Here is a 21,454-nt window from a genome sequence, read left to right on the forward strand (position 1 = left end):
CCCCGCCTCTGTCAGGGTCCCTCAAGCTCTGCCACTACCAACCTCCTCGGCACCCCCCGCGCAGACCGGCTGTGGGCGCAAATCGCAGACCGCAGCCCCTCTTTCGCCCCAGCCTAGGAGCTTCTAGCTCCTCAGGCCGAGGGACGCCAGCCCAGGTCTTCAGCCCCGCCCCTGAAAGCTGCCTCCGAATTTTGCCTGCTTTGTAGTTCTTCTCCACCCTCACTGCCGGTGTTTTTAGACTCCCACTCTTACCAACTTTGCTCGCTCGAACTGGTCAGAGGCTTGGCGGGCAAAGACGTTCAGAGGTGTGGGAGAGACGGTGGAAGTGCCGTAGGGCACTGCCTAGGGCACTTCCAAACCGTCGCTTGGACACTAGGACCCAGGAAGGACCCGGAGTCTGCGGTTGCCTAGATACGGCCGCTAGCAGCCCGCCCTCAACCCCCCCAACTCAGCCTCCGACTTCCCGAGAGTATTTCCGGTTCCGGAAGTGGGCTGGCGAAGACATGGCGGTGTCTGCGTCGGCGGCTGCAGGGGAGGAGGACTGGTAACTTTGGGGCATGGGCTTTGGCTGACTGCCCGAATCCGATCCGGGGAACTAGTGGCGGCCGCGGATGATCCGTAGGGTGGGCGGCGGGGGCTGAGAGCGGGATGAGAGGTGGCAGAGACGCTGACATCCCTCCCTAAGGGAGTTTCTTGAGACTGGGGAGCGAGTGGGTGGAGGGGAGTGATCTGAGGGTTAGGAGAGCCGATGTGCGGCAGCTAGATCAGTTCAGGCCGTACCTTATCTGGTTCGACCCCTGTCCTCTTCAGCCCTTCCCATTTTCTCCTTCTGAAGTGGATGTGCTCAGGGTCCGGGGGGATGCCTGTTCGTATCTCCCCACCTCCGTTTTACTTCCCGGAACCAATGTCCTCCAGGTCTTGTCCCCCTTTACCCTTGGATCAGCCTGTTTCCGCTGAGGCGTTCCACAACCTCCTCCTTCCCCGACAGTACTAACGAGGACTGTAGTCTGAATAAAGCGTTACACCTCACAGAAAGCCCTCCTAGTCCTTCATTTAAGCCGTCTTAGTGAAGAGATCAGACCCTGGAAGGATTCAAGGATTTGGAAGTAGTATAAATGTATATTAGTTGCACATTTTATTAGTTGTGTGATGCTAACCAGGCTACCTAGCTTTGGTGAGTCAGTGTCCTCAGCTGTAAAAATGTGGGTGTGGCATCTACTTCATAGACTAGTTGAGAGGATTGTGGTTCTGTAGCATGCATAAACCTTTTCATTAATTCATTAATAACGCTGAGTTTATAACCCTGAAGATACTAGGTTGGGCCTAGAGAGGTAAAATCATTTGTCCAAAGGTACCAGATTGTCTCACTACACAGCTTATGTTCTCATTGTTGTAAGAGTCTACAGTTCTTCCCTCCACACATCCTCCCCTTTTTTTGTTACCAGCTTACCGCCATCCCACCCCATCCCTCACATTCAGGGCCAAGTCACTACGAGGGTGAAGCCAGTGCCGAAGAACTTCTTGCTGTAGCCTACACTTCAGCGTTTCATTGGTTCAGGGAGTCCACCCAGTCATGGCCTTTATTGATGCTATAGATCTTTGGTTTTCAGCTTATTCAAAGAACAGTTAAGATTCTGAGGAGTCACCCAGAGCCATGGAGAGGATAACAGTGATCATAGCAGCTAGGCTATTGTGCTCTGAGACTCTCAGTCCCATGTCAACCAGAACTAATTCACTGTTACCTGCATTATATTTTGAGCACTTAAAAATATATTTTGAACTCTTTAAAGTGGCTGAAACTTAACACAGATAGATGGTTGCTCTAGGGGAATCCTGTTGTGAAGTGGAGGCAGGAAAGCCTACAAACCTACAAACATGCACTTTCCACATATTGCCTGGGTAGAGCTGTGGACTCATGCCAGTTTCTGTGACTCAACCTGTCTGACCTCTGATTTACATCAGGACCACTGAATCCTGACCTGAATAGGTTGATGTATATCAATCACACAACAAGGTTCATAAAAATGTCAAGTACTAACTATATCCCTCTTTCTTTTGAAAGGAGGTTGTATACATCCAGAAAAACTATATAGATTAGCTTCTATGGCCAAGATACTGCTGGATGTTTTACTTAATAAATCACCTTTAATTTTTATAATAACCCTAGAGAGAGGATGGTATTATCTACATATGATAAAGTAGTTCAGGTTTACCGAGATAATGACTGATCGTGTAGCTGCTAATACCTGTTACCAACTCCAAGGCTGATGACTTTCACTACAATACAGCCTTTATATCACCTAGACCTGTTCTGTTCAAGTTAGTATCTCCCTTTTTTTTTTTAATTATTTATGCATACAGAACTGGGGCTAGAGGTGTAGGGGCAGTGAGAATATTCACTAGAGACAGTGGGAAGCAGAACAGGCATGTTGAGGAGGTACACTGCTGAAGGGAGCAGCGGGTGAGGAGAGGTCTGCTGCACCATGTGGGTCAGCTCCCTGGCTGGGGATCAACTTGAGCTGAAGCAGCTGCGGCTAGCTTTGCTGTGCTTTAACCCATTGCACCACCAGGGAGGGTGTGTTGGTGTCTCTTTTGAGAAGGTTTAGGGTGACCAGTATCAGCAGTGTGTTTTGATAATAGCCAGGGCTCTGGGTTCCATGTATGTAGTAGTAAAGAGAAAGCTAGGAATATAGAGAAATCCTGGTATTAGTAATCTGAATGCTAATCACTTAGTATCATGGATCTAAATCGGAGATGGACACTAAGGAGCTACCCAAAGTGTGACAAAACTTAATAAACAATCAAGAGACCTACTTCTGATTCCAGTTCTGCCTCTTACACATTGAGAAAGCTTTAGCTACTCATTTCACCTTTGGGAATCTGTTTTCTCACCAGTTGGCTGAAATGATACCTAAAATTCTGATTTATGTTTCCTCTCTGATCACCTGATACCTCAAAGAAACATATATTTCCCTTATTTTTATGGAGGATACCCAGAGAATGCATGCAGTCTACTTGCCATTTTTCCACTAGGCCAGCCTTCATTGGCCTTGGACTTTATCAGGGAGCACGGTAATGGTAAGGCAATCTCCCCCGTCTCTGCAGGGTCCTTCCCTCAGAAGTCGAAGTCTTGGAGTCTATCTACCTGGATGAACTACAGGTGGTTAAAGGAAACAACAGGTATGTATTCAATTGGGTGGGCAGGAGGCCCCTTAAAAACAGGAGGACTCCATCTATAATCTGGTCTTGAGACACTGAGCCCCAATTCAGAAATGTTTCGCTCACATCGGATATTCCTTTCACACACATGAAAGAAAACAATGCTGATTTCCCCCGCCCACTTTACTCGTACCCCACTTCCCCAGCCCTCAGTCCCTGCCAGTCACATCCCAGGTCCCCACTTCATCCACCTGCAGATCTTCACCATGGGAGATCTACATCACTCTGCACCCTGCCACTGCAGAGGACCAGAATTCACAGTATGTCTGCTTCACGCTGGTGCTTCAGGTCCCCACACAGGTGAGCGCCCCACTCTGACAGCAGAGGGAGGAAGGAGAGTGGCCCTGGGGTAGAGTGCTGTAGCAGAAATTTGTTATTTTTCCCTCCCAAGTATCCCCACGAGGTGCCCCAGATCTCTATCCGTAACCCGCGAGGACTCTCGGATGAACAGATCCACAAGTAAGTTGGGTCCATCAAGGCAGGGAACACTTGGATACAGCTCAGTGTGGCGAGGGAAGACACTGGGTCTCACGTTTGGTTTGTCCTCTTCCTCCAGGATCTCACAGGCGCTGAGCTGTGTGGCCAATGACGGGCTGGGGACAGCCATGCTCTATGAACTCATTGAGGTGAGAGATGTGCTCACCAAGGGTAACCTCCTTCCCTTAAGCGAGTACAGTTTCTCCCAAGGAAAGCCACAGACCTGGGATCTTAAATATCTCTGGAATCACTTATTTCATTCTTATGTAGGCTAAGGCCAAGTGGACCCACAAAGGTGAGACTTTTCCAGTTGGAAAAATCTCCCCAAAATCTAGTTCTGTATCTTTCCTAAGTTGCCTATTCACGCATTTTGACGAAAACATTTCCTCTGTAACATGCTTTTTTTTTTTTTTTTTTTTAACTTGTACTGCAATTCTTGTTCTCTTGGCACTGGCAACTCAGAGTAGCAAGAGATACAAATGTTCCCTGGAGGGTCTTTGCATAGTGAACATATGAAGGCTAGTCTGCTATTGTGCTATAGGAGCCGCCGGGAAAATCCTGGTCTTGGTCCTTGTGCTCCAAGTTTCTGCCCCCATAGGAAACAGCCCACATGAAACAGCACCTAGAGATACAAGTTAATATACACAGATAACATTGGTTGGCTACGATTAGGAACAGCCTCAGTACAGTCCTGTTTTCCTCTGCTGTGAGTGCCTTAGAAACCATTCTAGAAAAGAATGAAGGTGGGTGGCCAGGAGTCAGAGAGGGCACAGACCGCGGCTGCACCCAAGCCAGGTGCTGCTGTGCAGCCTTGAGCTCTGTGGAATTCCAGGGAGTGAGCTAGTCAAACAGCACCACAAATGCAAATTTCAAAGCTTGGTTTCCTGCCTTGGCTTTTTGAGAGTTGACTCCACAACAGACTCTGAAGGAGTGATGCTCAAAGGGGGTTCATCAAGAAAGGCCTCCCAGTAGATGTGAGTTTTAACTGAACATTTGTTTTTCTCTAAGATGTATTATTTTCAACCCCCACCCCCAAGATATATAAAAGGCAACGTAATGGGTGGCCAAACGATCGGACTGGATTTTAAAATCAAGCAGATTTGGGGGGAGAGTGGGGACACGGAAGAGGGTCGGTTCCAAGCAGAGGGAGCATCCCCGAGAAAGAAATGCATGAACACGAGGTTATCATACTGACTTGGTGAGCGAAGGCGTCCAGCCACGCACTCCGGGAATGGTGGGCAGGCTGTGCGTACAGTCAGGCCCCTGCCTCCTTGTTTGAACAGCACCTTCTTTCCTCTCAGAAAGGGAAGGAAATTCTCACAGATAACAACATCCCCCATGGGCAGTGTGTCATCTGCCTCTACGGTTTCCAGGTGGGTTTCTCCCTTGGAACGTGGGTCTACTTGGGCTGGGCAGTGGGGGGATGAGAGGGGGCTGACCCAGCGCTCCACATCTGTGCTCCCTCCAGGAGAAGGAGGCCTTTACCAAAACAGCCTGTTACCACTACTTCCACTGCCACTGCCTTGCTCGGTACATCCAGCACATGGAACAGGAGCTGAAGGCACAAGGACAGGAACAGGAGCGACAGCACGCTGCCCCCAAACAGGTCCACCCGCCAGGCCCTGCTCTCACTTGACAGCGCTGATGCTCACCTCTTCTGCCCCTGCTCCCTGTTCACATTTGTAGGGTCAGATAACTTTGAGAGTAGTGGAAACTCCCCTCTGTCCACACACAAGGACATCCTTACAGGTTTAGTCAAGGATGCAGGTTCAGAGGGTTCCCCAAGCTCTAACTAGGCATCCCCTACCCTATCGCACCTCGTTGCTGAACAGGTATGCTGTATACCCTTAGGTCCAGCCTCTGATTAGGCTGGCCAGTGGGGGTGGGCAGCTGGCAAGCACCTTGGCCGTGAAGCAGGCGTGCAATTTCTCTCTTTGTAGAAGGCAGTTGGTGTGCAGTGTCCAGTGTGCAGAGAGCCCCTCGTGTATGACCTTGCATCACTGAAAGCAGCCCCTGAACCTCAGCAGCCCATGGTAAGGGAATTCCTTTCTAATATGAGCCAAGGAGGATGGCATTTCCGGAGGGAGGGATGGCATCTTGTCTATCTCGAATGGGATCTCTGGAACAGGACCTCTCTGCAAAGCCCCACCTTCTACCTGGAACCTAAGGTGGTTCTGGAGCCCAAATCCAACAGACATAACCAAGAACCTTGTGCATTCCTGCGAGAAGCAGTTTCGGTTTGCCTTGTCCTGTTTATACTTCCCCCCTGCTATTCTGCTTCTCCCTGCAGGAGCTGTACCAGCCTAATGCAGAGAGTTTGCGCCAGCAGGAAGAGCGCAAGCGGCTCTACCAGAGGCAGCAGGAGAGGGGGGGCATCATTGACCTTGAGGCTGAGCGTAACCGGTACTTCATCAGTCTCCAGCAGGTGAGGAAAGGCTTTTCCACTCCTCCCCTGATTTCAGCCTTCCTTCCGGCCTTCCACTCTGCCACGGCCCTAGGGTTAAGCTTTGTTCTACCCAGGGAGGTTGCAGGCTGACAGTGGCCAGCTTAGATAATGGACAAGCACAACCTGTGGCTCCCTGCTCCCAGGAACAGCATCTCCTGCACTCTGTCACTCACTTCTTTCTAGCCTCCTGCCCCTTTGGAAGCTGAGTCAGCTGTCGATGGCTCCAGAGGATCCCACCCACCTAGTGTTCTTGCCACAGAACCACCGTCCGCCTCATCCGCTGCCCAACCCCTGCCAGCACCCCTGCCTGCAGTCTCCCCGTACACGTGTGAGAAGATTCCAGGAACTGGGCCAAATCAGCAAAGGTTGGGCGATACCCAGAAAACTATGCTAGATCCTCCCCGGGCCAGCCGAGGCCCCTGGAGACCACCGGAACGGAGGCACCTAAAGGGAGGGGAGTGCAATGCCCCCAAAGGTACCAGTGACACACAGGAACTGCCACCTCCTGAGGGGCCCTTCAAGGAGCCCATGGACCTAAAGCCAGAACCCCAAAACCAAGGGGTTGAAGGCCCTCCCCAAGAGAAGGGGCCTGGCAACTGGCAGGGTCTCCCACCCCGCAGGACTCGGGACTGTGCCCGCTGGGAGCGCTCCAAGGGTCGGACACCAGCTTCCTCCTACCCCCGCCTGCCTCGGGGCCGGGGAGCCCACCGACCTGGCACTCGGAGGGATCCCCTAAATCTGGAATCTGAGGATGGTTCCTAGCGGTACTATGGGGGGACAGGGAGTTTGGGGTGGGAGGGAGACAATAAAGAGATTTCGCCTTGTTTGGCTTTGTTTGTGCAGCAGCTCCTGATTCTTCCTGAATTCCTAACAAGGCTGGGATGTGCCATACCAGCCCCTACTCTGTGCACTCTGTCCTGAAGATATTAGGGAACAGTGAGGAGTCTGACATGTCAGGAAGTGAAAGGGGTTCCAGGGAAACCAATGGATGTCAGCATTTAAGCAGAACACAGAAGAAGCACCTCCCACATAGCCCGACATGGTATACCCACCTTCCATATACAGCGAGTTATAGCATTGACAGGTCTGCACAACGTGACTCTCAGCAGGACATAACGAAATATATTTGAGCATAGGCTAACTGACATAAAATGAGCTAAGTTTCTTCAGTCTATTTCTGATCACAGAAACACCAATTTCTAAATAAAGACCCCACAGTCTTCTAACATTAAGCAACCGTTTGTATTCACTTACCACTCATTTATTCCAGTTCAGGGTTGCAGGTGACCAGAACCTATCCCGGCAGCTCAGAGCACAAGGTAGGAGCCTGCCAGCAGGACACCCTTCCACCTCAGGGCACGCAGTTCTCACTTCCGCTGGGCAGTTGAGACACACCGGTGAATCTTGCAGACACGGAAAAAACGGGTCCTCAGAGAAAATGCATGCAGCCTTGGGAGAAAGTGCACACTCCATACAGCCAGAGCCCCAGGATGGGAACTGGCTCTGTCAACATTACAAGGAAAGGCTATCCGAGCTCCCGCTGCACATGTTTTCCTTTGGATGCCTTTAGGTGAACTGCACTTGGCTGTTTTATTAGTGTCTCTTCCCTCTGTCATCAGCTGTGACCCCAGCACTTGTTTATGTGGGTGCCTATAAGGCACCTGTGATCCCAGCCCCTGCAGTTTAGTCAATACAGAAAGGGAGGGCAGAGGCCAGATTAAGTATGGCAAGTGTTTATTGACTGATAGGTGTTTGTTGAGCACAGCTCGACTGTCACCTCCTTAGAGACTCAATATTTTGAATTGCCCCCTTGGGGTCATTTTTATACAACATAAAGTAACCCTGCACCTGGGCAGGACTGATTTGAACTGTAGTTTGAAGGACACGATCTGCAAAGGTCTCAGCCAAGGAAAGTGCTTGTTCTGGATAGAATCTCTGGAACATCTGGGTGAGCTGCCAGTGTGAGCAGTAACCCACATACTCCTTCAGGTCTACTCGTCCAGGGCGTATCAGGGCAGGGTCCAACCTAAGAGAAGGCAGAAAAGTGGGGTCAGGCAACAGGACCAGAAGCAGACCCTTCTGAACCCTCTGCTGAGGGGCTGGGGCCTGGTCTCAGTTTCAGAATACCCCACATCTCACCTGTCCACATAGTTGGTGGTCATGAACACAATGCGTGCCTCGGTGGAAGCCACGCCATCCAGGGCGTTGAGCAGTCCACTAAAGGTAAGGCGACCTAGCCCTTGGTATTTCACTGGGTCTGCAGGAAAGCAGGGATAAAGAAACATGGTCAATGTCCCCTCCACCCCACCGTGTCTACCTGACACCTGTAGGTTCTGGCTGCTATGCTGGCAGCTTCCATCAGCTCCCACCTTTGCGACTATGCATTAGAAAACTCCCCTTGACTGCCCCCACTTACTCTCCACGGCCAAGTCCCGACTGAGAAAAGCAGCATCCACGTCCTCCAGGAGTACCAGGCTCTGCTGAGGGGCCACACTCAGCAGGTGGTTGAGCCGGTCATCGGAGAGGCTGGAGTCTGTGAGACTCAGCAGGCAGATGCTGTGCTCCAGTTCTCCAGCCAGAGCTGTGCTGTGGAGGGCGGGATGGCACGTGGCGGTCAGTGAGCTGGGAGTTCTGTCTCTGGGCCCAACTGCTCTTTTCTCACTACTACAACGTGTGTCTCAGAGACCTGATCCTCCTACCACCCTGCCCTGACATTCCACGTCACATGTATTCTGATCACAGATGTCCACATTTTTTCCCTTTCCAACCCCATCAGCCTAGTTTTTCTCCAGTTTGCAAGTTAGAAAGAACTTTGACTCTACTCACATAAAACTGCTCTTTCCACAGCCAGGAGGCCCGTAAAGCAGGTAGCCACGTCTGTAGGGGATACCTATGAATGCAGCCAGGATGAGCATCAAGATCTAAAATGAATCATATGCTCTGCACCAGGGTCAGCCACAAATACTCCCAGCCCTGCTCCCTGGGGGCCTGATGACCTCAGTATTGGAAGAGCTCACCCCCACAGGCAACTCTTTTTCTTCATCTCTGGAAACTGAGCTGTATAGAGGGCTTTATATTCACCCCACCTGGCCAGAAAATAGGCTGTTTCCTCCTGCTCTAACATCATATTAAAAAGAACTTTGTCAAGATCCCAGCTCCTCACCTCTGTCAGTGTACCACTTGGGGTTATCGATAAATTCCCGGATGTCTCTGATAATTCGCTCAGCCAGACCCTGTTCCAGAACCACAGAATTCAGTGGCCGGCGGCGGCGTGGATAACCAAAGGAGCGCCATTCTGAACCCACAGCTGTGTACATCACTGTCTTCCCCTCCTCCTGCTGCAAGGCTAGCGCTCGAGCTGGGAGGAGGGAAGAAGAGAGTAAACCAATAATTCCGCTCTGTGCCATGCAAGTAGGCAGGGCTGTGCCCAAATAGCTTTCTTTTGGCCGCCTGCTCCCACGAGCTCAGATCCTCTATTGCTCCTCTCCTAGATTCCCTTCCTCTGATGTCAGAGGTTCTCATCCCTGCAATCCCCATCCACTGCCTGCACCATCCCACACCTTCCTCCAGGATGTTGAAGAAAACCGTGCGGTCAGTGCCCAGGGCTGTGAGGGTGACAGATTCCCAAGGCGTCCCTGTCTGCAGGTCTATCATCTGCATTTCTCGGCTTCGTTCCACTCGGATCCATTTTCCCTGATACCTAAGGATTAAAAGGAATAAGTGAATGACGTGAAACCCAGTTACCCTCATTCTCCTCTTCTACTCTCAGGAATTCCCAAACTTACCAGACAAAGTGGTTTCCAAGGCTGGGGATAAATTCAAACTTAGTGGAGATGCGGCCACTATCATGTTGAAGGTATGAAGTTTCCACGCTGAGGTGCTGAGTACGGCTACTATGGCGGGTGAGCCAGCTAAGCAACCAGGCGTAGCTCCTGTCTCGAGCAGGGACTTCCAGTGTAATCATGTAATGCCGTCGGAAAGCCAACAGGCCCAGCTGGGCACCCTTCCGGGCCATGGCGAGGGCTGTGCCCACACCCACCAGCCCAAATCCAGCCCCAAAGTAAGGATTGTCCTTCAGAGCCAGAACGAAGTCTGAGAGGGGCATCTTGAATGTTATGTGATGACCCTTACAGGTCCTGCAGCTTTTTCAAAACCTGGGAATGGGGAGCAGTGGAGATGGGACAGAACACAAGGTTAGTTTAGAAATTGGAATCAGCAATCCCTCCGGCCTACAGAAGCTGGGAGCAGGAAGGTCAGTGCTACTGTGTGCTTCAATATCCTTACTTTGCCGGGTAGGGATGATGCTGGAATGAGAGGGCTGAGTCTCCAGGTCCCTAGTCCCATTTTGCCCTTCATGATCCTGTTCATACCTCAGTTTCCCACCAGAGGAACATGTCTGGAAAATCCTTAAACCTGAGAGAACAATGGAAAGCCAGTTTCCATCAGAATAAGGGACGGACACATTATCTGTGGTTCCTGGGCCCAACTGAGACAGATGGGGCACCCACTGGCTGGTGAAGAAGCTATTCTCTTTCATTCACCTGTCAGTAACCTCATGCCTTGGCTCCAAGAGTAAAGGCCTTCAAATACCATCTACAAATTCTCACGTCCTAATGTCATTTATCCCTCTATTACCTCGCAACTAAATTGTAGTTACTGAAATGACATTTTAATGGTTCTGCTTCAACAAATTGTTACAACTGAGTCCATATCTTTCTTCCTAAATATCTGCTTCAATCCTGTTATTTTTCACCTCCAAAAGCTGGCTCTCACCAGCTTCCTGAATTAGGTAAAAAAAAAAAAAATCTGCCAGCTATTCAAGGCCCACCATAGCAAGGCACCCGTCAACTTTTCAAGACTTAGCATCTAATACCGCTGTTGAATAAATACGCCAACAATTTCCCAGCTCCATGCTCAAGCAGTTCGCCGGGCTCGGAATGCCCATTCTTATTTCCTCCATTGTCCTGCCCATCTGCTCCTTCAGGGAGATTTTCTTGATCCCTGCCCCACTACTCCCAATAAGATGTGACCCGATTAATCCTAGGCTGTAAGATCCCAAGGAGCCAAACCATCTCTAGCACGCTTCTCCCGCCACTTGCTCTGCACCAGGCACGCTGGGTGCTGAGCTGACATCGGTGACCTCAGCTGAGGCTCAGAGCAAGTTCCAGAATTCAGAAATATCTATGCATGGAAGGCCACAGACAAAGCCCTTCCCGCTCCCGATCCTTGCCAAGCGCCAGAAGCCGCCTCCCGAACACCCGCCCCCCACCCCCGGCTCGCGTCTGCAGCAACGTGGTTCGGAGTAAGGCTTCCCTCCGCCCCCTTACCGCCATGACTCTCTGGCCCTCCCTCTCCATGGTTTCACCCCTTTGCTCTTGAGGGAAGAGCCGCTCGACCCCGCCCCCCAGATCGTTCATCTACTTCCCACCACACCCACCGTGGAGACTACCCATGCCACTCTGCCCCACAGCTCTCGGTGGTACTCCCAGGGCTTCACGGCCGGCCATGGGAAGCCGTCACTAGACGCTCCGGAAAACCATAGAGTACTCCGCCAGCCCACTCGCGGAGGAGAGAGTGGCCTCCACAAGCCCCGTGTCCTAGAGGCGCCTGGGCTGGAGGCGGTCGCACAAAGGGAGTCCCGGGAGGCCTCGCCCGCGGCTGGCCGACCATAGAGATGCGGCTCCTGCCGGCCTGGAGCCGGGAGGTGAGTGAGCGGCTGCGGGGCGGGAACTAGGAAGGAGTACCGATGGAGCCAGCCAAAGGCAAAAGTTTCTTGAGCCCCAAGATGTGGGGGGGCCGTGCGCGGTGGGAGTCCTCGGGAGGAGGTGCTCCAGGGAGCACGCCGACGAGCGGGGCTCGGGCGCCGCACCTCTGACACCCCGGCGCCGCAGCCGCGTCATTGCTCTGGATCCCGCCCGGGTACCGGTTGCCTCTTCTCAGGATCATAATCATGACGATGCTCTGTCCCAAGCCTTGCAGATTACAAAACGGTTTCCCCAGTGGCCGGCTTTGACGACTCCCGCTCCCGCACAAAGATGTGAACGCTGTCATCACCTCCACTTTACAGAGAGGAAAGCTGAGGCCCAGAGAAGCGAGGGGACTGTCTGTCCAAGGCCACGCGTTGACTCGGAGCTCACAGGCAGGTGTGACTCCAGATGCCTTGCTCCCCAAGCCCTCGCCCTAATTTAATTCGTGCTTTGTCTTCCTCGGTGCCCTGGCCCTAAAGAGAAGCTCGGTTCTTCTCATGCCCTCCTGTCCTCCTAGCTCACCACGCCTTCCATTGGCTGAATACTCAGTCTAAACGACTCCGCGTCCTCCTTGGCTCCCCGCCAAGGTCATGTAGACTGAGCTGGAAGATTTCCCCAGAAAGGGGTAATATTCAGTACGTAGAGGCTGCAGTTTCCAGAAGAAACTCTGACCCCGGAAGTGGACTTCCCTGCCACCGTCCGAATCCTTATGATCAGAGGTTTTGTGTCTCTGTATTCTCACCTGCAGCCTTGTTTCGTAACCCTAGGCCCTTATTCGACCTCTAGGACCTAGTAGTTTCCTAGCTTAAACTAATTTTAGTCCTATATAGCAGGATATGCAATTAGGTGGCATTCATTTCTTAGTTGTTTTTAAATTTTAATATGAGGCCATCATCAATGAGTTTGAAATTTTTTCCAATGTATATAAACAAAGACTGGTTTGGTAACTTGGTAGAGACCTATCTTTGCTCTGATGCATCTCCTTGTCTACAGTTCTTCCCTAGACCTCTCACTTGTCTGACTGGCATTGATTGTTGATGGTTTGTTTTCAATGAAGTGTTCATGTCAATAAACTCCCCTTTAAAAGCCCTGAGTCTCGGGAGGGAGACTAATAGGTAAACCAATGCAGTATGACAGTTTTTGATAGAGCTATATACAAGGTCGCATTAGGATCCCAGAAGGAAAAAGTAATTTCCTTGACAAGCATCAGGAGGCTCTCATCTGTTCATACAGATGCATAAAGGATAGTTAGGAGTTGATTAGTCAGATAAAAGAGATGGAAAAGGGGAAATGCCCCTGGAGGTGGGGAGTGGGGTCCCCACTCCTGAGCAGGCATGTGGAAAGGTGTGAAAGCAAAAGGCATTATGGTCAATCAGGGGCAAAATATTGTTAGGACCGGTTCAGTGATCTGTTGAGGGGAAAAGCCAGCAGAGGCCAAGTTATGAAGAAAGTACATTAAACTCATGTTAAGGAGTAATACCATGAAATACTAAGAGGAACAGGACCTATGAGATTCTCTTGGCCCCACCCAATTTTGTTGCAGATAAGAATATTGAGCCCCAGATTGCTTAATGATTTGACCAAGGTACAGAGAGTTCCAAAAAACATAAACTACAGTCTTTAATATATTAGTCAAAACATGCTAGCTTCTCTCCTAGTTTCCCCTACTATCATTTTTGTGCTGTTTGTTTTAAACATTGTCATAAAAAGAAATCCTTTATTGAGATAAGTAAGTATGATGTGCTGCTGTGCAAGCAAATACCTAAGTGGGCAGCATTGGTAATGTACCCATACCAGCTGGGAAGAAAGAGCGATCTGATTATTTTGTTTGACTTCTCTTCTGATTGCTTTATCAGCTTATAAGAGGCCACAATTTACAAGTCGGTTGTAATGACAGACCCTGTATTGGACACACAGCCAGTTGGCAGTACTGGGGAGATGGATGGACTCTGCCCTGAGCTATTGCTGATCCCCCCGCCTCTCTCTAATCGTGGAATCCTGGAGCCCACACAGAGCTCCTGTTCTGCAAACCCTACACCTTTGACAGCTGACCCAGGCTGCCTGCTTGTAGAGGCCACAGCAACTGAAGAGGACACAGGAAACATGGAGATCATTGTGGAAGCAGTAGCTGGAAACCTGTCCCCAGGTGCTCCTGGAGAGACCCCAGGTAGAAACACAATTGTTAAGCAGGCCATTGAAATGAGCAGCCTTGAGGTTTTGTCTGTGCTATTTTTAATCCTTCTTTATAGATATAATGAGAACCCAAGGTAGCATTCTATTTTTATATGTAGAGATGTTGTAATTTGCTTTGCAGTTGGTGGAGGCTGATTGAAGGCTGGCGAGGTGTACACAGCCTTGTAACAGGCCCTGCCAAGAGCCTGTTCCTGCAAGAGCTTCGCATTAGCTAGGCGGTAATCCAGAAGGGGAGACCTTTCTGACACTTCCGCCTGTTCTGATGTTTCCTTACTCCTGTAGTCCTTTGGGATTATGTCCCCATATTGACCTTCCCACCCAGCCTCTTTCTGCCACCCAGCGTTTATCAGGGCTCTCCAGCAGTAATCTGGTATTTCCCTGCCCCAGTTTCTCGTGTATAACATACTTAACTAGTTGAAGGCATTCTGTTAGGAGCAGGAGTTGAGCATTTGTATTTATGCCAAAAAACTTCCGCCTTGATTCTTCCAATGTGTACAGGCTTATTTTAGGTACTTTCCCCTGTTTTAGTTGATATCCTCCGGCTACAGTGGTTACCACTTCCCTAGACAGTGTGGTGTAGCTTGACAAAGGGCACTGGAGAAGATTAGCTACTTTACCATGTGTTATTTCTAAGCTTCTTTATGATAGAAAAAATAAAAAGCAAAGAGTTTATGCAGTATATAAGAGCTAGTATTTTTAAAATTCGAAGACACAGTGAAAGAAACAGTATTTTAAAAAGAGGAAAGAAGTCTAGATCCAATTCACTAAAGAATGAAAATAGCCACCAACCATAAGGATTTTCATGTTCACAGATAAATTGCAGTTAAAAATAACTGAGATGCCATTTCCGTTTCTCACCTTAAAAAAATGTTAAACATTTTAAAAAATAATTTGTGTTGTTAAGGCTGTGGGGAAACATAACTGATGAAGAATATCACTTAGCATACTTTTCTGAAGGTCAGCTTTTTTTTTTTTTTTTTAATTCATACAGAACTGGGGTACAAGCCAGAGATGCAGAGGGTGAGAGGATTCACCAGAGACAGAGTGGGAAGCAGAAAAGGCAGATCCACAAAGTACACTGCTGAGGGGAGCAGCGGGCGGGTCAGGAGAGGTCTGCCGCACCATGTGGTCACCTCAGGCAGGCAGGGAGGGATCGAACTCATGTGGAAGTGGCTTAAGCTTCTTAGTGCTACGCCACCGGGGAGGGCCCAGGTCAGCTTATTTAAATAGCTTTTTTTTTTTAGCATGTTTTAAATATGCAGACTCTGACCCAGTAATTCCACTTCCAAAGATCAGCCTTATAGAAAGGCACACACATACAACAAAGGATACAGAGATAAGAGTGTGTAAGGTCGCTGTATTTTGTAACAGTTGGAAGCAACCCATATAGCCACCACTAAAGGCAAAAGATTAATTTTGATTTCTCCATACTCTAAAGTGTCATGAGCTGGATAGGAAAAAAAAGGTGACAGAGTTAATTATATTCCTAAATAAAAATATCTTTATATATATCAAGTAAAAAAAAAAAAAGACAAACTGGAAAAATGACCCCCAATATCTAAGAAGATGTATCAAACTGTGTATGTGGTTATTCTGTTATGTATTTTTGCATCATTAGACTTGTTGCACTGAACTTTTGTTTATACAAAAAAATAATAAAAGGACCACCAGAATAAATGTAGGGCACACCTAGGGTTGAATCGTAGTTCCCCCATTATCAAGCCTGATAATCTAAACCCTCAAGATCCCTGGTCCCTTTTCTCTTTGGGCAGTTGGAAAACCACGCAAGAGTCTTTCCTGAGCCCTTTTTCCTAAGGTCCTGCCCATTGCTTACGAGATGACAATGATTCTTATGAAAGTGACTTGACTCTTTTCAAAAGAGTCACATTTTCTCCATTTTATGAATCACCGTCTCTAAAAATATCTTTGAAGAATATGAAAGCAATACTTTGTCATTTACATCGGAGATATTACCCACAAATTGTCATTTTCTGCTTTTGGAAGTTCTTAATTTTCTGTTTGAGCCAAATATTGTACCTTTTCTTTGTGCTTTCTGGATTCGGCCAATGCTTGTTATATTCATTTCGCAAATTTTGTGAAGCACCTGTTTTACGCCAAGTACTGTGAAGCTACTAGGAATCCAAATTCATGTGTAGGATAAACTGTCCCTGACCATATGGGGCTTACAGTCCAGGTGTAGAACCAGCTTAAAGGCCCTCTCCTTTCCACAAATATTAAAAGGTTTACCTACATTTTCTACTAGTAACTAACTCCTTTGAGTCTCATTCCATCTGATTCTATGCCTTTCTCTGTCGGTCCTCTGCCTGCAGGTGTCCTGGTAAAGGTGGTGGAGGTGTACTTCTGTGAGCACTGTGAGCAGAGCTTCGCAGAGCCCACTCTGCTGGCCCTGCACCAGTGCCCTGAGACCCTTATACAACCTGCGCAGGACCTCTCTAACCCCCCATGCTCTGTCGAGCTGCCCCCCAGCAGCCTTACTCTACCTAGCCCTCCACCGGGCCAGAGCCCACCAGATAGCCCCCTGTCATGCCCTGTGTGTAGACAGGAGTTTGCCCAACCCCAGGCCCTGAAGAGCCACTTCAAGATTCACCGGGGCACTCCTGACACCTTCTCCTGCCCAGAGGCTGGCTGTGTGTTCTCCACTGAAGATCGAAAGGGCCTGCAGCACCACCTGAGGCAGACCCACAGAATGGTTCCTGTGCCCTGTTCTTTCCGGGGCTGCCCTCTGCTCTTTGGGAGCCAGCAGGGCATGGAACTGCACCGGCAGGCCCATTACCCTTTCCACTGCAGACATTGCAGCTTCATGGGCTCCAACGTCAAACTCTTCCGGCAGCATCAGAGGAGCCATGGGGCCAGGACCCAAGGAGAACTGTCTGCCATTCAGGGTCTTCCATCCCAGGAGCTGCTGCCAGGTATGAGACCGAGCGCCTAGCTATACCCTGCCTGGACTGCAGCCGTAGTCTGTGTGAGAAGAGAGGCGCTTGTTTCCAGTGCATGAGGGCAGGGGCATCCAGAGCAGTGGCTCAGGAGGGCAGAATAACTAGATACATGGGAACGGTAGCTGGAAAGCTGAATGTAGAGGACAAAGAAGCCATGGTCCGTAACAGTAAGATTGGGCTTATTGTGACCTTAAAGTTCCTTAACCAATATTTCTTCTGATCCATTTCAAACCTCGTAAAGGCAAGCGCTGGAATACTCGTTAGTGACTGGTAGAATGCCTATGGGCGCTGGAAAAGCAAGCAAGGAAGCACTTCAAGGAAGTGGTGCTTCACTGAGCCTTCCTCTTAGTCTCAAGAAAAGTGCAGAGGGTGAAGAGAGGAGCAAGAGGATCTCAATAATCTGAGTTCTGAGAGGCCCGAGTTCTGTTGAGAGATTCTCTCGGAGTCCTTGCTAGAACTCAGTAGTGCTCCAGTGCCCAAAGATAAGACGCTTCTTGCCTGGGAAATAGTCATGTGTTTTACTGAGACAGCTGCGTCTCTTCAGAGATACAAGGAGTGAATTTAAGGGGACAAGGTGTGATCTTGAATTGCTACGTAGGGTTTCTCAGTAGAACGTTATAGAAGCCAGCATGTTCACCTTAACTGAGCCACCAGCCATGAGTGTCAGGGCCCTGAGCTAGGGAAGTTCCATCCGCACATTCTGATTCTGTACCTCTCAGCCCCTAGCCCCCTCTAGTGACCTCAAAGCTCTTACCTTCAAAGGCTCTGAAGATCATGTCATCTGAGGTATGATTTACTTTAACGGGCAGCATTACTGACAGCTGAGCGCCTGGTCTTCCTCTCCCTGAATTCAGTGAGAATAAATTTATATACCTAGGCCCCAAGATTCCTTTATGAAAGTGGAGGGTTTTCTTCGAGCCAGTAAGGGAGATAGAAGCATTCGTCGTCATTACTGACTCCTGTAGAGTTCACCAAGTTTTATGTCTCCAGCTCCTAAACTACCCCCTGGAGAGGGAGAGACTTTGGAAGAAACTTGCATGCCCTTGCCTGGGCGTGAGTCAGCTGAAGAGGGGGATGTAGAGGAGGAAGAGGAGAGCAGCACCCAGAAGGATTCCCAGAAAGCTCTGGAGAAAGGCCAGGGGACACAGCAGTTAGAAGGTAATAACATGCTTGTACTTGAGCCTCCCGGGAGTGGGGGGATGGATAATGAGAGCCTGGCATTCCGGTGCTGGGGTTTCATTTTCTGAACTTTGTTAGAGTCTTCTGACATTCTAGTGGGAACATGATAAAAGGATAAAGACTGTAGTAACACAGAGTAAGAGTAAATAAACGTGTTCTCCTAGCCTGGTTTTTCTGAAGCAGAAAGCTCTTCTGTAGGGAATGAGACGGTGATATCCATAGTATGAAGCTGCCAGAGGTTACTGGTAACCAGCAGCCTGGCATTGACTGGCAGTGAGCCCTGAGGTTTCCTTCCCCTGGACCCTTGCTTCCCACTTTTCCAACTCAGTAGAGCGCCATTGGAAACCCGCCACACATGGAACACATTTATCATCAGGTGACTAGAAAAGAATAGAAGCATGTACTTCTAGATCTTTGTGTTCTAGAATTTAGTCTGCTTTCCAATGTGTACAAGTAGGAGTACTTCTCTTCCTTTCTGCTTACTTCCTGTGGGCAGTTTTTCCTTCCAAACAACTCCCTGATCGTTCTGCCTGCCCTAGGGACAAGTACCCGAATGTTCCATCCAGATTATTCTTTGAGCAGCTCTAGACAAAGGCTCAGGAATAGAGAGGAACTAGGTAAAACATTTTGAACAGGCCACAGCAAGTTCTGAGAAGTCCTTGTAATGGTTCTCGACCTGAATTTCTCCTATTTGAGTCCGCACTGAGGTGCCAGTGTTTTGTTCCCTGGAAGTAAAGGAGAAAAGCCACACAGTACTGTGTCTGGGCAAATTCTCCCATCGTCGGAGCAGCCCTTGGCCTAGCAACGAATCTCTTCCGGCCCTCTCTGTCTTTCCCTTTCCTAGATGTGGCCCCTGGCACCGAGTCCCTCTTCAAGACCCACATGTGTCCAGAATGCAAGCGCTGCTTTAAGAAGCGGACCCACCTGGTGGAGCACCTACACCTCCACTTCCCAGACCCCAGCCTGCAGTGCCCCAACTGCCAGAAGTTCTTCACCAGTAAGAGTAAGCTCAAGACCCATCTGCTGCGGGAGCTGGGCCAGAAGGCGCATCGCTGCCCGCTGTGCCACTACAGCGCCGTGGAGAGGAACGCGCTCAACCGCCACATGGCCAGCATGCACGAGGACATTTCCAACTTCTACTCAGACACCTATGCCTGTCCTGTCTGCCGTGAGGAGTTCCGCCTCAGCCAGGCCCTTAAGGAGCACCTCAAGAGCCACGCAGCAGCCGCTGCCGCAGAGCCACTGCCCCTCGGCTGCTTCCAGGAAGGCTGCAGCTACGCCGCGCCCGACCGCAAGGCCTTTGTGAAGCACCTGAAGGAGACCCACGGGGTGCGCGCCGTGGAGTGCCGCCATCACTCGTGCCCCATGCTCTTCGCCACCGCTGAGGCCATGGAGGCCCACCACAAGAGCCACTATGCCTTCCACTGCCCCCACTGCGACTTCGCCTGCTCCAACAAGCACCTGTTCCGCAAACACAAGAAGCAGGGCCACCCTGGCAGTGAAGAGCTGCGCTGCACCTTCTGCCCCTTCGCTACCTTCAATCCAGTGGCTTACCAGGATCACGTGGGCAAGATGCACGCCCACGAGAAGATCCACCAATGTCCTGAGTGCAGCTTTGCCACCGCCCACAAGAGGGTGCTCATCCGCCACATGCTGCTGCATACTGGTGAGCAGACCTCCGGCCCTAGGTTCAAACCCTCATGATGATGATGAGGGCTAAGATGAGTTTGTACTGTGTACCAGACACGTGAAGGGCTTGGAGACATTGTCTCATTTAACCTTGTATTCCTAGAGCTGAACCTAGTATTTGGGGTTTCAGATGAGCCTTAAGTTGTGTGCTACTCAGCTAGAAACTCAAGATCTGAATCCAGTCTGATCCAAAACCCGTGTTCCCACCCACTATGCTGTTATGCCTCACCCTTAAGGCCAGCCCAACCCTGGGTGGTCAGCACCCAGACTGCTAAACAAAGTAACCCAAACCCAGACAGATTCCTTGGCAGTCCGAGTTTTGGCATGTGCTGTGAGACGGGTCAAGAGCATTGAGCCATCATACATGTATGGCCTACCATGTGGCTTGGGTGTCCATGACACTGAAACCTGATGACTTCCTGTGACCTGGAATTTGTAAATATTTATCTTTTTCTTTTTTAAAGATTGATTTTATTTATGCATACAAGAACTGGGGTACAGACCAGAATACACTGATGAGGGTAGTGTGGGGTTGGGGTCAGGAGAAGTCTGCTACGCCATGTGGGTCAGCTCCCTGGCTGGGGATCAGACTTGTGCTACAGTGGCTGTGGAGAGCTTCGTAGTGCTGCACTTTAACCCATTGCACCACCAGGGAGGGTCCTAAAGTTATAAATATTTCAACTCAGACTTCATTGTTCACTAGCATTACTGATGCCTTGAGTGATGACCAAGTCCGTCTTCCGGCTACCGCATCATCCAGTCTCAGTTCTTTGTCAGCACCGGTGATTGACAAGACATTAAAAATTCTCATCAAAACTCTGGTTGGGAGGACAGATTTTAGGCAACTTGGGACAAAACCGTTGTTCCCATTGAAAAGCTCAATTTAAATATGCTTTAGTCAGAAATCTCACTTTTCTAGGACCTTTCCTAAGGACTTATGTTGATATAGGACTTTATGGTTTACAGAGTTCTTTCATATAGAAAAGGCAGGCAAAGATGAGAAACTGAAAAGTTAAATGCCTTCTTTCAGAATCAGACAGCTGGTATCAGAACTAGAACACCAGTGTGCTTGGCTTTTACCACGGGGAAGGATTGAGTAGGTGGGCAGGGAAGGGAGGGCCCACCGTCTAGTGCCTGGGCTTGATCAGCTATATGGACAGCTTATCCTTAAGTTCTTACTGGGTAGTGATGAGGACACTGGGGTGTCTGATTTAATCTTCTTACTAACCTTGTGAGGTCAGTATTTTTGTTAGTCTGGTTTTGTAAACAAGGGAGCATTTAGAGGGATTAAATGACTTGCCAAAGTGCACACAGTCGTAAGCAGGAATTGGAACCACCACTTAATAGCGCTGTGATTTCTCTGTTTTCTCTTCTGTAAGTGGGGTACAGTCATGGCCCCTGCTTCATAGGGCTATTGCGAGGATTTAGTGAGGAGGCATTTTTTTTTTTATTTCAAAGTTTATTTTTACATCATTTTGCACATTTTTTTTTCCATCTCGATTGTAATCCCCGCGGGTTTCCCATCACCAAATCACCCCTGTGCCACC

General features: G+C 49.5%; 4 protein-coding genes across 10 annotated transcripts in view; 2 read left to right on the forward strand and 2 right to left on the reverse strand.

The window, feature by feature from the left end:
* STK36 (serine/threonine kinase 36) overlaps window positions 1-76 on the reverse strand; it is a 23,617-nt gene extending 23,541 nt beyond the window's left edge. Inside the window, exon 1 of the mRNA XM_012724631.1 lies at window positions 43-76. The gene's annotated coding sequence lies outside the window, so the exon portion shown is untranslated. The remainder of the gene's footprint in view (window positions 1-42) is intronic.
* A 378-nt stretch (window positions 77-454) lies between these two features.
* RNF25 (ring finger protein 25) lies at window positions 455-6,980 on the forward strand. 2 transcript variants are annotated; one of them, XM_012729169.1, is made up of 11 exons: window positions 470-544; window positions 3,106-3,180; window positions 3,417-3,519; window positions 3,611-3,678; window positions 3,776-3,845; window positions 4,998-5,069; window positions 5,165-5,302; window positions 5,637-5,729; window positions 5,987-6,121; window positions 6,326-6,507; window positions 6,763-6,980. In XM_012729169.1, exons 1-11 carry the CDS (start codon window positions 504-506, stop codon window positions 6,902-6,904), a joined length of 1,119 nt encoding a protein of 372 aa, XP_012584623.1. In that variant the 5' UTR covers window positions 470-503; the 3' UTR covers window positions 6,905-6,980. The 2 variants fall into 2 exon arrangements, with proteins under 2 accessions (XP_004674345.1, XP_012584623.1); XM_004674288.2 differs by having other exon boundaries at window positions 455-544; window positions 6,326-6,965.
* An 879-nt stretch (window positions 6,981-7,859) lies between these two features.
* Window positions 7,860-11,646, reverse strand: LOC101626212 (mitochondrial chaperone BCS1). Of its 4 annotated transcripts, none has more exons than XM_012727218.1 (9): window positions 11,470-11,518; window positions 10,427-10,555; window positions 9,928-10,296; window positions 9,703-9,842; window positions 9,306-9,500; window positions 8,969-9,032; window positions 8,559-8,728; window positions 8,282-8,399; window positions 7,860-8,168 (listed from the first exon to the last, which is right to left on the reverse strand). In XM_012727218.1, the coding sequence occupies exons 3-9, from the start codon at window positions 10,245-10,247 to the stop codon at window positions 7,916-7,918; spliced, it is 1,260 nt and encodes a 419-aa protein (XP_012582672.1). In that variant the 5' UTR covers window positions 10,248-10,296; window positions 10,427-10,555; window positions 11,470-11,518; the 3' UTR covers window positions 7,860-7,915. The 4 variants fall into 4 exon arrangements, with proteins under 4 accessions (XP_012582672.1, XP_012582676.1, XP_012582691.1 ...); XM_012727222.1 differs by lacking the exon at window positions 11,470-11,518 and adding an exon at window positions 11,212-11,343; XM_012727237.1 differs by lacking the exons at window positions 10,427-10,555; window positions 11,470-11,518 and adding an exon at window positions 11,580-11,646.
* A 121-nt stretch (window positions 11,647-11,767) lies between these two features.
* ZNF142 (zinc finger protein 142) overlaps window positions 11,768-21,454 on the forward strand; it is an 18,624-nt gene continuing 8,937 nt past the window's right edge. Inside the window, exons 1-6 of one of the 3 annotated variants that reach the window (XM_012727201.1) lie at window positions 11,768-11,846; window positions 12,114-12,285; window positions 13,746-14,056; window positions 16,413-17,012; window positions 18,030-18,197; window positions 19,063-19,884. In XM_012727201.1, the coding sequence (XP_012582655.1) occupies window positions 13,780-14,056; window positions 16,413-17,012; window positions 18,030-18,197; window positions 19,063-19,884 (1,867 nt within the window). In that variant the 5' untranslated portion in view covers window positions 11,768-11,846; window positions 12,114-12,285; window positions 13,746-13,779. The remainder of the gene's footprint in view (window positions 11,847-12,113; window positions 12,286-13,745; window positions 14,057-16,412; window positions 17,013-18,029; window positions 18,198-19,062; window positions 19,885-21,454) is intronic. The other 2 variants (XM_012727206.1, XM_012727211.1) reach the window with 2 other exon arrangements.

This window comes from Condylura cristata, unplaced genomic scaffold (assembly GCF_000260355.1).
Source record: "Condylura cristata isolate star-nosed mole 26May11 unplaced genomic scaffold, ConCri1.0 scaffold00002, whole genome shotgun sequence".
Classification (NCBI taxonomy): Eukaryota; Metazoa; Chordata; class Mammalia; order Eulipotyphla; family Talpidae; genus Condylura; species Condylura cristata.